General features: G+C 47.5%; 1 protein-coding gene across 1 annotated transcript; it reads left to right on the top strand.

The window, feature by feature from the left end:
• The first annotated feature begins 1,798 nt into the window (after window positions 1-1,798).
• On the top strand, window positions 1,799-11,045 carry HMGN5 (high mobility group nucleosome binding domain 5). Its single transcript, XM_075106613.1, has 6 exons — window positions 1,799-2,091; window positions 3,313-3,342; window positions 3,876-3,905; window positions 4,848-4,898; window positions 8,898-9,041; window positions 10,351-11,045. The coding sequence occupies exons 1-6, from the start codon at window positions 2,077-2,079 to the stop codon at window positions 10,396-10,398; spliced, it is 318 nt and encodes a 105-aa protein (XP_074962714.1). The 5' UTR covers window positions 1,799-2,076; the 3' UTR covers window positions 10,399-11,045.
• Window positions 11,046-12,695: the final 1,650 nt, after the last annotated feature.

The following is a 12,695-nucleotide window of genomic DNA, read 5'->3' as shown; positions in this document are numbered from 1 at the left end:
TTGAATAATGGGCATGTATCTACAAAAAAGTGATGGCATTTGGTGGTTCTGCATTGATTGGAGGAAGGTGGAGAAAGGTGGACCCGTGGATAGAAAACTGCTCAGCTGAACTCCAAAGTCCAGGAAGATAATAAACTACTGACATAAAAGCACTGTGAGAATGGGGTAACATACGAAGTGACAAATCAAAAAGTCACCATTAATTTGTCAAGAAACAGCTGTTCAGATAGCAGCACTGAAAGGGACAGGGGATTACAGGGGATCAGCAAAAGAATCTGAACCAACATGGTGATGCTCTTGCGAAGACGGCAATTGCCACGCTGAGATCGGTTATGTCATTAACCTGATTACTGGATATAGATGAAGGAAGAATGCAAAGCTGAAGAGTCCAGAGTAGCCTAAAAATCAGACCAGGTTTAGAGAATATGGCCTATGAGATCATGAGACCTATGAGACGTTGTTTAGTCTATAAAAATGGAAGTTTACTGGAGAGCATAATATTATGTGAGACGATACAGTATCTAAAATGTTATTGTTAAGCTGATGTTGATTAACTGTTCTATCTGCTGGAGGCTAGGCAAAGAAACTTTATTTAATTCACAACCAAAGCACAGTTTAGATGCTGGCGAAAACTTCGTGGTTTTAAGGACAGATGAGTGCTGAAACGGGCTATCTGGGAAGGTTGCAGAATCTCCTTCATCGTCAGTTTTTAGAAAGAGATTAGAGGGGCTTTTGGCAGGAACCGACACACCTCAGAGCAGCAGCTCTGGCTTTAAGTCTTCACTGCAAAGCGCTCTGGCCCTCAAGGTGGTATTAATACACGCCTTGTGCTTTCCCCAAAGAAAAACACAAAGTAAACGGCAGAAACCCTGATGGCAATTGCAGTTATGATAGAAACAAGAGCAAAATTTCCTTAATCCCTGCAGAGGTCTGAGGCTTCACCTTACGGCCTACCTCAAACTCAGGCCCGGCTCCAGGGAAGATTTTGCACTCTTCGGCTGAGATGTGACAGACCAAAAGCCGACTTAAAAGCCAGAACTGGCCCCAAACCCCCTGCCCAGCTGTCGCCCGGCCCCAGAGGCGATCGCACCCTGCGGTCACCCCGTTTTTAGCCGGCGGGGCCGGGGCGGACAAAGGCCGCGGCCCCTCCGCCGGCTGAGGTAACCCGGGTGGGGATGGGGAGGGATGGGGGCCGGCGGCCCTTTCCAACAGGTACCGCAAAGGCGGGGGGCGGTGGCCGGCCCGGCTCCCCCCTTCCCAGGCGGCCCGGCCTCTGCTGCCCGCCGCCCTCGGCCGCCAGGCCGCAGCGCCCCGCGGCATGGCGGCTCCCCGCAGCCCCGGGCGGGCGGGCCGGCGCCGCCGCCGAGGCCGCCATGTTGTCGTCCTGCGGCCTGTGGTAACTTTCGGGGAAGTTTCTTTCCCGGCCTCTGGGGGGAACGCGGGGAAGGAGGCGACGACGGGGCGGGGGTGAGGCGGCCGGAGGGGGGTATCTGCGGCCGCCGGGGCAGGACGCGCCGTAGCGGAGAGGCCGCTCGGAGAAGCGGCGGCCCGGGGACGGCCACCCCCTCTCCGCTCCGCGTCGCCTCCCGGCCCGCCCGGCCCGCTCGGGCTGCCGGCGGCGCCCGCCCCGCCGCAGCGACGGCGCCCTATTCACCGCGCACTTTACGCCGGCTCCGCTACGCAAACAGCGTAGCGCCGCCGTCCCTCCGCCTGCCGGCGGCTCTCGCGCTACGGACCGCGCCCCGCCCACCCGCCCACGCCCCGCCTCCCGGGCCGCTACCCGCGCTCCCATTGGCCGCCGCGGCCGTCACTCGGCGGCTGGGCCCATCTCGGGCTCCCCATTCATGCAGTTTGGTTGCGTGTTGGTGTATTTTACTGTTTGCAATAAAGAGGGGGGGATTTTTTTTTGTTCAGTTTCTGCTGCAATTAACTCTTGGTCCCTTATACATCTTTCGTTTTCTTTTTTTTTTCTTTTTTTTCAATTTTGCAGAAGGGTTGAAACAGTTTTTTCGGTGGTCACATTTATTTTTTATATATATCTATATACATTTTGCAATCAACTATTAAGGTGCAACTATGCCCAAAAGAAAGGTAAGTACAAAAAAAAAATTAGGGGAGACAGATGGGGAAGGAAGGGGAGAGATAAAAGCAGCATTTGCAAATTTAGCTGTAAAATTTTGCGCGCGCGCGTGTGTGTCTATGTGGAGTTTTTGCATTTTTAATTTTTTGTGTATGTCCTAAAGCGGAGCTGGGACTGGAGGGAGAGGGCTAGGGCGTGTGTTGGGGCTGCTCGGCGCGGGCAGGGGAGCCTGTGAGTTCACTTTGGGCTGTTTTGTTTGCAAGGAGAAGGCTGAGCAGTGTCTCCATGCTGGATTACAAACAGCCATAGTGCTGCTGCTGCCCCTATGGAGAACACAGGCAGGCAGCGCTAGGCACGGCGAGCTCTGCCGCTCGCCCAGCGCCGAAAACCCCGGGACCGAGCGGCCCCAGCCCTCCCGGGCACCTCCGGGGGTATTTTCGGGCCATTCCCCGGGAGGATTTGGGTCTAAACGGTGCCTCTTTCTCCTGCGTTTGCCTTTGTTCTCCCTTTTTTTTTTTTTTTTTTTTTCTCCTCTCCCACTTCTTGTCATACCAGATGGTTGTGCAATGGTAATTTGGAGCCATTAGGCGGCGCAGAATTTGAAACTGTCCTTGAAGGAAAGCGGGGAAGGGATTCACCACCATAATTAGTAACTTTAGCTCGTTGCGGGGGTCCCACCGGTCCCGTGTGTCCCCCCTCCTCCGCCAGCCCCGGGGACGAGGAGGAGGAGGCGGTCGCCCCCCACCCGCCGGGACCCCCGACCGCCCGGGGGGCCTCGGACCGGACCCGTCGCCCACGGCCCCGCCGACGGCGGGGCCGGGGGCGACGGGTCCGGTCCGAGGCCCCGCCGGGCGGGAAACGAACGCGGGTGTCCGACATTGTCCTTGCGCGGGGCCGGCGACGACCTTGTTGTGGCAGGTAATTTGGCGGGAACTTTTTAAACGCGGGAACGGCTGGGCGCGGTGACGTCGCCTGGGCGGCCCCGAGGCATTGTGGGAGTTGTAGTCCGTGAGGCGCGGCGAAAGGGAGGGCCCCCTCCCCCCCTTCTTTCCGCCATTAATCTCCCCTCACGCTGCCGAGGAAGGGAGCCCGGAGGTGCGGTTCCCCACCCCACCCCCCGCCGAGTGGTCTTGGGGGTTCCCGGGCTCCCCTGAGGGCTCCAAGCGGCGTCAGGGAGCCGAGTGCAGGGGATGGTGCCGCCTTCTCACCTCAGTCTCTCCCTTTCCTTGCAGGCTCCAGCTGAAGGCGAGGCAAAGGAGGAGGTAGGAGCTGCTTCTTCGGTGCCGGTCCCCGCTCCTCCATGAGCTCATGTGGTGGTCCACATAAATTACAAAGTCCCCAGCGGTGGGTGCAGGCTCGGGCCCGGTGCCCGGGTTCGGGGAGCCCAGGCCCAGCCCGTGTTCTGTCGCCCGAGGTGGGTGCCGGGTGTCCCGGCCACAGGCAGCAGCTCCGCCGGGCTGTGCCCAGAGGCCGCCAGCTCCAACGGGAACGTGTTCCCTTGAGCCATCCCGGCAGGTTCTCCATGGCAGAGCCTTAATGGCACAACTGGAAATAAAGAAACTTAATCGCTTACCGCCTCGGTGGGGTGAAAGGGCAGCGGCGTAGAGTGAGAGCCATTGAACAGCGCTGCACTCTTGGGAGGTCATCGCCGTAATGCCCGTAGTTTCATAAATCCTAGAATTTTTACGGGACTTTGTGACATAGCGTGTGTGTCGCGTTATTCTGGGTCGTGGTTCGGAGAAAGCACTGCTTGATACGCTCTCTGAATTTTAGTGACACATCTTTCTTTACGCAGCCAAAGAGAAGGTCAGCTAGACTATCCGCTGTAAGTACCTTTATTTACCTTTTAATGTTACATCACATGGGATGCTAAGTTCTGGGGGACAGTTACAGATAATGTACAGATGTTTGGGTTCCTTCCACCAATATTGTGAAAGGCATGGTTAGAGTATTGCACTATTTAAAAGTAAAATTGCTGTCTTATGTTTCCAGTCCTTGAGTATCAACACAAAACAGGCTCACTTTTAGACATTTCACCTGAGATGCAACATCTGTGTTAGTTAACGTTCGGTCTGGACGCATGACTCTCCAGAGTCAAGGAATACTGATTTCAAGATGCCTTGGTTCTCTGTAGGTCTTCTCTGTACAAATACCTGCTCACAGCTCTATAAATTACCTGCTCTCTCCTTATACTCGCAGTTTGCCCGTTGATTTTGCGGGCCCAACTGTTGGGTAACGTGAGACCTAGAGGGTGTAAGTCTGTGTCATGCGGTAGGGTTCAGCCCAAAGTCACAGCATTAAACAGGCTCTTGGCATCCTTTTCCGCAGACACTTTGTGCACCCAGCCCTTTTTAAAGCCATCTTGGAAATGCCAAGTGGATAGGGTTGCTATTTAAAAAAGAAAGTACTTAATTTTAGTGAAAGCTAAGATGTGTATTCATAAATAGAGGTATGTCCGAATGTTAATACCTTTCATTTTTGACGGCCGCTTGCCTTCACAGCAGACAGTAACACCCAGACACAGTAATGATCTGCTTGCTGCCACTGTCAGCGTCCGTGCCATAACCGCTGTAACATACATGAGGAAACATGGGTTTGGGTAACGAAAAATGCTGATCTGTCTCTGGCATTTACTTCTTTATACTACAGAAGGAAGCAGACAGCTCTGAACTATGTTTTGTTTGACTAGTTTTCAAAAGTTACCAACATATTGCTAAAACATTTACGGCATTCATCTAACTCTGATTCTTATGTATGTTTTGTGCAGAAACCTGCTCCGCCTAAACCGGAGCCAAAGCCCAAAAAGGCAGCACCTAAGGTAAGTGTTTGAGATCTCTTGAACTGAAGTTATTCTTTTCTTTCTCAAGGCATTTTTAGGGGGGAAAAAACCATCCACAGCTAACCATTTTGGTTTTTCCTAGTTTTCTTCAAAGATTGAATGATGTGAGTTAAAAGAACATGAAAGATGTAAAGATAATTTTGTCCAATTCCTAGTGAAGGAATGTGGTAAACTGAACAGATTTTAAATCAGTTGTGGTGAGGCTTTACTGCTTGCCTTGCAAGGCCGTTCTGAAGTTTCATGTAATGCATTGTTGGGAAAACGATGCTTTGAATAGAGATCAGAAACTCAATTAGAGAAGGCATTGGAAATCGTGCTTTTAATTACAGTTCCTTACTCTGTTCTTATTCAAAGGCCCTCTTAGTTATCAGTTTATCAGATTTTGGTCACCGGAGATAAAGTTCTACATACCAGTTTCCTTAAGCTGGATATTTTTGGAAATGTCAAAAATACTGGCATAGCTGACAGTGTTAAAAAAGAAACTATTTAAAGTTCCTTTGTGCTTTGGAGCAACAGTTTGAAATTTAAAAGGGGATAGTTCTGCACTCTAGGGGGTATTTCTTTATACCCCACTCCTGCCACAGACTTCCCCAGTGGCTGCCGTTTGCAATGCATTTTTTTAGATCTGTCTGTAAACATTCAGATTGTGTTTGGATTTTGCGGCTGGCAAAAAAAACCCCAACAAACCCAACAACAAAACCTTAGTGTTAATTTTAACCTGTTCCCATGATACCTTCTCCTTTGTGGTTTTGGACGGTCACATGGGCAAAGCTGAGGTGCGTTAGTTACAGAAGGGGATGACGGGCTGGGAACCAAGAACTCTTTTTTTCTGTACATTTAAAAGGCCTTACAATGACATACGGCACAGCAGACTTCCAGATGATGGAAAACTACCCTGCCTCCAAGTCTTGCTGTGTGGAGCAGCAGAGATATCACGAGAAATGGACAAGAAGGAGAACCTTGCTTGCCATTTTGGGGACCCCACGCCTCAGCTCTGTCATCTCAGTGGTGTGCAGAGCAAATTTTTCACATCTGCATCTTGGTGGTGCGGCTGGGTTTCTAGATCCCATTCTGGAGTGGCAGGGGAACCTAGGGACCCTGCCGCTCCGCATTCCTGTGGTGCAAGCAGCTGGCACGCTCTGGATTACGTCTCCAAGTGGCTGGTCCCCCGGGAGGAGGAGAGCCTACTGCTCATGGCTGCTCTTCCAGCCCAAGTGGCAGAGAGCTGGCCTGGGGATCTAAAAGTCCCGGGTTCAGCCTCTGCTGATGACCCGTGCAGAGGTCAGTGCCGTTGCACACCATGCACGTTGTTGGTATTTTCTTTTTTTTCAAGTTTGCTTTTTAAAATTTTTATGGAAACATCTCAGAGTTTATACACAAAAGCTGCGTTCACCGAATCTTAAAAGTTTTGAAAATAAGCGTTCAAAAGTTAAGGACTGTGAGTGACTGTGAAAACTTGGTTGGTCCCTCAGTGCACACGCTGTATGCTGTGGGCTCCCTCTGGGATCATACACAGATTAGTTCTGCTGGGAGTGGTGCCTTGGTCATTGCCCCCCAGTTGGTCTGGGAAAGCATTGGTCCTCTTGCTTCTGAGGTGCTGGTTTGAAGCCAGGATACTTGAGCTGCCTCTTCGGCTCTCCAGAGCTCCTAAGGCTGGATCAATACCTGTGCAAAGGGGGATGTAATAAGAATTGTGCAGTCATCTTTAGTTCTTGCTTCCCCAAATGCTTAACGTTACAACCTTCAGGTTCTTTGAACGTTTTTGTGTGTGTCAGAATAGATTTCACCTTTTAAACTTTGCCATGTTGGAAAACTTAGAGCTGAGAAAAAAGTTTTATCATGTTATAAAACACATGACCTTATTACTGAATTGATGTTGCCACCTGTGTAGAAAAATTATTCAGGGAAATTAATGCAAGGGTACTAGCTCAGAACTAGCGGAGAGGATGGGAGGAACTTGAAAATCGAAAAATATCGTTGTCTCCTTGGGTATGTTTTTTTCCTGGAGTCACTCGCTTGTGGAAGCAGGCTTGATCCCTTTCTGAATAGATGTTAGCTTGTCCCCAGGAGCCACAGATCTTGCAGGACAGAGCAGGGATCCCGGGATCCTCACGCACAGCTGTGTGCTGCGAGACACTTTCTCTCCGGTCAGGCCGGCCATGGAAGCCAGTTTCTGTGGGCTCTCCTCCAATGCTTGCCGAAGCAGGGCTTTACCAGCAAAGAGCAAGCTACAGAAAACGACAGTGTTAGCTCTCTTAATACTTTGTTTTCTTTTTTTAATGGGGTAAGGGAAAAGATACCCTTTTTCAAACAATCCAAGTCTTTAAAAATCCTTTACGGCTTACATGGGAAGAGCAAGTGACTAACACACCTGTGCTCGTGAGTTCAGAGCATACTGGTGCTGCTGGAGGAGCCCTTCGTGCTGGACTACTTACGTGTGCTTCAAAGGTCTGATGAGGTCTGTTCAAGTGACAGAGAGGAAAGCAGTACCATGGTAGCATTGCAATTCTAAATCTTGCTGCCGGATGCTACCAGGAGACTTGGGTGCTGACATTACTGTGATATTTGTATTTTTTCCACCTCTCTTGAAAGTTGGAGGGCTGTTCAGCCAACAGAGGGGAAAAAGAACAAGTGGAGGCATACTTTTCTCTTTCCTCTGGTGACTCTCTTCCTTCTCTCTGAAGGAGCTGCATACATACATAAGTCAGTCCCCAGAGAGGAGGAGAGGCTTGTGGAGAGTGGGCACAGCCCAGGAGAAGGGGCTCCTCACCCCCTGTCGTAGTAGAGTTTCCCAGGTGGGCTGAAATCCCTCAGCCAGGTCAGACTGGGGAGTGGGAGGTTAGAGAGGAAAGAGACCCTCACCCATTCGAGTGCTACCAACCTCCTGTCTTAAATTTTGTGCATTATTATAGGATTTGAGGTTAATTTTGGTGAATTTTCAATTATCAGCATTGGTGTCCTTGAAGAATCAAGTGATTTTGCCCCTTCTACTCTGTAACTGAGTTTACCCTTAGCAAGCAGCTCATTTTTAATGTGAATTAATTTTGTACACTAGTAAGTGAGGTGTTGAAATAAGAAAGTGTACTTTTCGTAACTTCCAGTCACTGAGGCAACTCCATCTTCTGAGTAGAGAGAGAGAGAGAGAGATATTTAGTAATTATCTGTGTATCTTCACTTACCTGTGAGTGGTAATTTTGCAGATATTAATGGCTCCTTTGTGCAACTCGGTTAATCAAGCGAGGAACTAAGCTAGTTTGCTTAGTGCAGTTACTTATTGGCAGCACGAGGCAGATCCTTGGAAGTGAAACCAGTGAGAGTCATGCTAGTTACTGCCTTGGGGTCGGGATCTGGCCTTGTCCTATAGAAAACTATTACTACATAAGTTGTAGCACCAAGTTTTGTTTTGATTTAGCCTGTTCCACATATAAGAAGTGGCGCTTAAATAAGAAACGCAAAGGTCTCGTTATTGAATTGATGCTCTTGCGCCCCCGACTTCTTTATCACACAGTTTTACTACAGTAAGGAGTTTTTCTGGCAGGGAAGGGGGAAAGTCCTTTGACTACAGCTTTGTTACAGTTTTCTAAATAGGCATTAATAGCACATCTGAAGTATTCTGGTATTTCCACTAGTTGTACATGTTCCCTTTGTTCTGTGGCATGCCTTTCAGCAGCACAGCAGAAATACAGGCCAGTTCAACTCCAACATATTTTAGCTAATTTAATTGAATGCCTGTTTAAAATAGAAATTCTTCTAACCCCAGCCATGGCTGCTTTTATATTATGCGCTTCCCAGTAGCGCATTCAGGGCAGAATAGAAGGAAAGCACTTCTCCGTAGAAACTTTCATCTCATCGTTGTCAATAGGAAGTTCAGTGTGTAGAAGCAGGTCACACAGAAGGTTTTAGAGTTGAGAATGTGCTTGTGCAGATGTACGAGGTAGAAATTAGCGCTTACCATAACACGGTCTGTTTTCTTCACAGAAGGAAAAAGCAGCAAATGATAAAAAGGAGGACAAAAAGGCAGCAACAAAAGGGAAGAAAGGAGCCAAAGGCAAAGATGAAACTAAACAAGAGGATGCTAAAGAAGAAAACCACTCTGAAAACGGAGATACCAAAACTAATGAGGTACTTTAGCTACAGTAAACACGGGAATAAACACAGATGTATTGGTAATACATCTGCAGGAGCTAACGATTTGGCCTCCTTGTCAGAAGGGGGTGTGTTTCACTGCCGTCCTGTAAAGACAGACCAGCTGCAGTATCTGCACAGGGCTACTCCCAGGGAGAGCCCGAAAGAATAGTGTTCTCCTTGAGCCTCATTCCTGCTGTGTGATAGAGCCCTTCCACAGGTGGCCCGTGCTATCATAGTGTCCCTCTCAGGCTTGGCACAAGAGCAATGCAGAATATTTGGGGAACAATAGAGCTCAGTAAGATTGCTATCCAACCCTGAGCTGACTTTGCATATCCTCTCTGGACTGCTGGATTGCCTCTTCTGCTCAGCACGGGTTGGTACTGTGCCAGAAATCTGGTTTTAAGTTTTACACAATTCTTTGAAACAATTCTTCGCCTCAGAACAATTCAACAAGAGATCTGCAAAATAAACTTGGTCCTGTCTCTTGATCTGCAAGCCTCTTTCTTACAGGTTCTTACCGTATCAGCTACTTACCTAAGAGCTGCCATTTGCTAGGACTAGCTACAAGCTTCAGTCAGCTCCTGATGGCCTTTCCCCAGCAGATTTCTTGCTGCTAGTAGAAGCACAACATTTGCTACGGGCTCCCTTTGCCCCTGTAGGCACAGACTAGCCTGTTGTATTCTCTGTTGCTTCTGATTTACAGTGATCTCTCTTCGCAAGTTGAGTATCATTATCCAGTTAACGGGTTGTTTATTCTTTCATTTTAAAGCTAATTCAGGAGCTTCTTTGCTAAAAATTAATATGGGGCTAATGCACTTCAAAGGATCTTTGATAGGAGCTTTGCGATTTTGATGTGTCGACTTAAAAAGTAATAGCAGACATTTTAATAGAAAACAAGGGAGAACCAATTTCCCTGAAGTTTGGACAATAGACAAGTATTGTGGTTTTATGTGTGATTCCCACACTTCCCTGTGGCTGACAGAGATGAGGACTTGAACTTTCCCTAGCATACGGCTGATCCTAACCTAAAATGTGCTGTAAACTTCCGCCTCTTCGGAGGCACTCAACATTCCAAAATTAACCCGATCATCAATTAATACTCAATCCGTGTTTTAATTTTTAGGATTCTCAGCCGACAGCTCATTGCGTTGATGTTTTCTGTAGTGGCTGTGCATTCTTGTCTATCTACACAAAATGTTGTCCGTGTCTGTGCTGACAAACTAGTCTCTCTTTGATGCTTGTTCGAATGGAATCCGATTAGCATTACGAATAATATTTCTATTCTTCCCAAACACTTTTATAGGCACCAGCTGCTGAAGCATCTGATGATAAGGAAGCCAAGTCCGAGTAATGTTAACCCTGCCCTATATCTCCATCATTTGGTATCCGTACCTCCATGCTGTATTGTTAACAGAGAGGAATATTTTTATCAACTATTTTATAAATGCAGGTTTTTTTAGCATGAATTTAATTATGGAACATCTTCATCTCGGTTACTTGGGAATTAAATCCCTAACAAACAAAACAAAACAAAAGAAAAAAAAAATCATTGTTTTTAAATTTTGTGATTGTAATAGTTTGTATGGTACATGGAAAGAATAAGTGGTGGTAGCTTTTGACTTCTGTCAGTGTGTCCCTTTTTGTGTAAGTCATGCTTACAGACTTCAGATTTTAATTTTTCCCTTGTATGTGTTGTATGGTTTCTTAAAGTGGGGAGGTCTCAAAACAAATAACCGTGTTAAACATTCCAGTGGTTCTGTGGGTTGCTTTTATAAAGAAGGTGAGCTATTTTCATGAAAAACCTAAGAGCTGGAAATCTGTTGTTTCCCAAATGTAATTTTATTTTGTCAGTTTTGAAAAAAATAAATAAATAAAAGTGTAATCATGTTTTTAAATGAAATACAAACATTTCTTTTAAGAGGGCAGGTTGGTTGTATGTACCCACTGTTAGGAATTTTGCTGGATTTATCTTAATAAAAAAGACTCCTCAAAAGCTGATTGTGGTTTGTTGCTTGTGCTGCAAACGTAGTGCTGGAAAGCCCCCGCATTCCAGAAGAGTTGCAGTAGTACCGAGCTCCGGGCTGAGAGAACCGGTGCGGCTAGAGAGCCCTGGGCCACGGCAGGGTTAGGGCTTGGGCCCCTGTCCTCTTCCGTTGTGTCAACAGCAACGACGTTACGGGCCAGCCTCGGCAGCCGAACGGGAAGGGACGATTTCAGGGCTGGCGCGCACCGGCTGGGCGCCTCAGCCAGCGCTTGCGGATGGACGCTGGCCTTGTCAACTCCTGTTGCTCACTCGAGTGAAGGTGGGGTGTTGGTGGTGCCCGGTACGCCTTGAGCATTGTTATTGTAAATTCTGAAGGGTATCGTCTGGCTTTCTTTTTTAATTGCCTCAATATTTAATGGATAATCATCGATAATAAATGAATTAAAATTAATTATGATTTGGGGGGGGTTTCTTTCCTCTTCAAAGTATTGCGGAAGCTTAGAGACCACCACGATTACATCGAACTCTTACTAGCGTAAAATACTTCTCTCTTGACAGAGGGGCGTTCGTAGCCCTGGTTAAAGTGCATACTTCCATAACTGTTGTTTATAGTTTTCTTTTTTAAACGTGTATTACTCACTGAATATTTTCTTGGACTCGCTTAGCTTCTCCTAGCATGATAACGTCTGTGTACAGGAGTGCTTTCCATTAAGGCAAGCTTCATTATTCTGGGAAATGACAGCTAGACTAGACCGTAGTGAAGTGCGGGTTTAGTGTGGGTTTTGCCGAGCCGTATTTTGGTTGCTACAGCTACTCTATGCAACTTTTTCAAGGACACTTCAAATTTTCCTCTTAAAGCCTCCTTTTATATAAAGTCTCTTCACACTGATGACCAAATACATCATATATTTAATAAGAAGGAAAATGTCTGCAATGCAGAAACCTTATCTTTTGCATGAAATTGTTTCGCAGCCCAGAAATGTGACATTCCGAGAGCTTGCCTGTTTTATCTCGTATCCAAAACCTAACTCAGCATCTCAATGCATCGTGTCTTGTATTAAACCTGTGTCTCAGGATCAGTACCCCAGGGCACTGGCTACTGGATGGTGCTTAATGCGGATTTAATTTTCAAGGCCGAAAGCACTGGGGATTTTTATTCCTGCTGCACCACTTTCCATTCTGTAGAACTGCTCTATAAAAGCGGCAGGGTTAACTGAGCTAGATCTTCCTCGGCGGTAGAGGTGGGAGAGTGTTTAGGGGCCTTTTCCTTTGCAGTATATTCCCTAATCCAACGCAGCCTTCATGCCGTGACTTTCGGGCGTACTCTGTAGTCTGTCCTGCAGTGAAAACTGATGGAGAGAAGTAGCCGGAATCCCTTGCCTGGTGGAAGTGTGGTGAGATGTGGGTAAAACCAGGGAGGTTCTGAATGTCCCGGTTCGGAGACAATCCAGCAATAGTTCAGATGTCAGCCTGATACTTTTACACGTAAAAACGATTCACTGAATTTAGCCTGCTTTTGAATAATGAAAGATGACGAACAAGCACAGCAGCTTTGGACACATGGTACAGTCAGTTTTTGGGTCTGACTGACTGCTGCTTGAAGTCGATGAGAAATACCAACGGCCCGTACCGCTTCAGGGAGAAAAAATGCATATTGGAGTGAA

This window comes from Phalacrocorax aristotelis, chromosome 11 (assembly GCF_949628215.1).
Source record: "Phalacrocorax aristotelis chromosome 11, bGulAri2.1, whole genome shotgun sequence".
NCBI lineage: Eukaryota > Metazoa > Chordata > Aves > Suliformes > Phalacrocoracidae > Phalacrocorax > Phalacrocorax aristotelis.
Note: the sequence above shows the minus strand (reverse complement) of the source record. Positions and strands in the feature narration are given on the sequence as shown.